At 35.3% G+C, this 1,579-nt stretch overlaps 1 protein-coding gene across 1 annotated transcript in view; it reads left to right on the forward strand.

Moving 5' to 3' along the window:
- Positions 1–1,579, forward strand: part of LOC102827911 (tudor domain-containing protein 5-like) — a gene marked incomplete at its 3' end in the record, with an annotated part of 101,130 nt that overhangs the window by 4,624 nt on the left and 94,927 nt on the right. The window contains exon 3 of the mRNA XM_006867106.1: positions 327–517. Within this exon, the coding sequence (XP_006867168.1) occupies positions 327–517 (191 nt within the window). The remainder of the gene's footprint in view (positions 1–326; positions 518–1,579) is intronic.

The raw sequence follows: 1,579 nt of genomic DNA on the forward strand, positions 1-1,579 counted from the left end.
AGCACTTTACAACAACAACAAAATAGGATACAGCTTTGTGGACTTTTACCCATCAAATCTTGCCTCTCTGTAATTATTATATTCAGGTGACCTGAAGTGGCGTTATTGAAAGCAGGCAACCTCTTTATGTTCTCTTGGTTTTTTCCATTAGATGATAAATTACTTATATGTAAATGTTAGTGGCATAATATGAAAATACAAACCTTTCTTAATTTTAAGTTCTAAGTTAAGGACAAGTATCTCAGAGTAACCCGTGTATATAACTACCAGAAAGTAAATTAGAACATGCTAGTGACAATATTTCTCTCTCCTTTTATTCACAAAAGGTAAAATTTTTACCCAGTCATTTAGAGTGAAACCAGGGTCATTCTCTGCAGGCTCCTCCATGTCAAGGATGCACTTCTCACAAGCCACTTCAAACGTGGAATCGCCAAAGCAAATAGTGAGCATGGAAAAAGCATCAAGTTCAAATGCAGTAGAGACTTCAGAGCTGAATTATACTGAAAAATTGAATCAGGTGAGACATGTGATTCTCGAGATACGGATATATGGAAAATGTATTTTTAAGTTTAGTGATTATGACTTGGATCTGATGGGAAATTCAGTATTTTAATTGAAGTCGTTCACTTGTTTCATATTTGACTAAGCACTTCCTATGGTTCTGTGGATTGGTAAGAAGTGAGAGGTAGTACTGTGTTTTTATGTAAATGACACATGCATTAGACAGTTTTTTTGTTTTGCAGACCATGCAGTCCCTTTGTGCATTAGTGTCCTAGGTGCACTGTGTATATTATGTGTTGTTGTTGTTGTTAAGTGCTGTTGAGTTGGTCCAGACCCACAGCGACCCTGTATAGGGGTTCCAAGGAGCAGTTGGTGAGCTTGAACCACCGACGCTGCAGTTCAAATGACTTTGCAGTCTGACGCATTAGCCCACAGCTCCCCACCTGGGGATAGTTGTTATTTGCATGAGTGCATTATATGTGAAAAATATAGTACGATTTTATCAACTCCATGGTTTCTACTGCTTTCTGCAGATGACTCACAGATCTGTATCTCTAATTCCAGCTTCTCATCAAAGTTATAGAAACATATTTACGACTATTTCATGAATATTTTCACCTCAATGGCTTACCCCAAATACCACAAACCTGGTATTTTTCTGTGACCTATAATGTTGAGGGACTTTAAATAAAAATTAAGATGCAACTAACAAACTCTGGTTAAGTTAACAAGATAACAATTTGAGTTGAGCTCAGAATGAGCACAGGGGAATGAAAGACAAACTTATTATTTTAGTAACTTTATTTACATGTAAAATTTAACCATTTTAAGCATGCAGCTTGATTTTTGGTAAATGTGTTTAGTCATGCAATCACCAAAAAAGCTCTTTCAAACAACTTTGTGACCACAGATAGCCATTACTTTATATTGTTCTTACTTTCAAATAAATTCATGTGAACATAATCTTGAAAGTATTTAATGTTTTGTATCTGTCTTTTTTCACTTAGAAAAGTGCTTTTGAGATTCATCTATGTTGTTATGTGTATCAGTTGTTGTATTTAATCTTTTGTATCTGGCT

This window comes from Chrysochloris asiatica, unplaced genomic scaffold (genome assembly GCF_000296735.1).
Source record: "Chrysochloris asiatica unplaced genomic scaffold, ChrAsi1.0 scaffold00100, whole genome shotgun sequence".
Taxonomy (NCBI): domain Eukaryota; kingdom Metazoa; phylum Chordata; class Mammalia; order Afrosoricida; family Chrysochloridae; genus Chrysochloris; species Chrysochloris asiatica.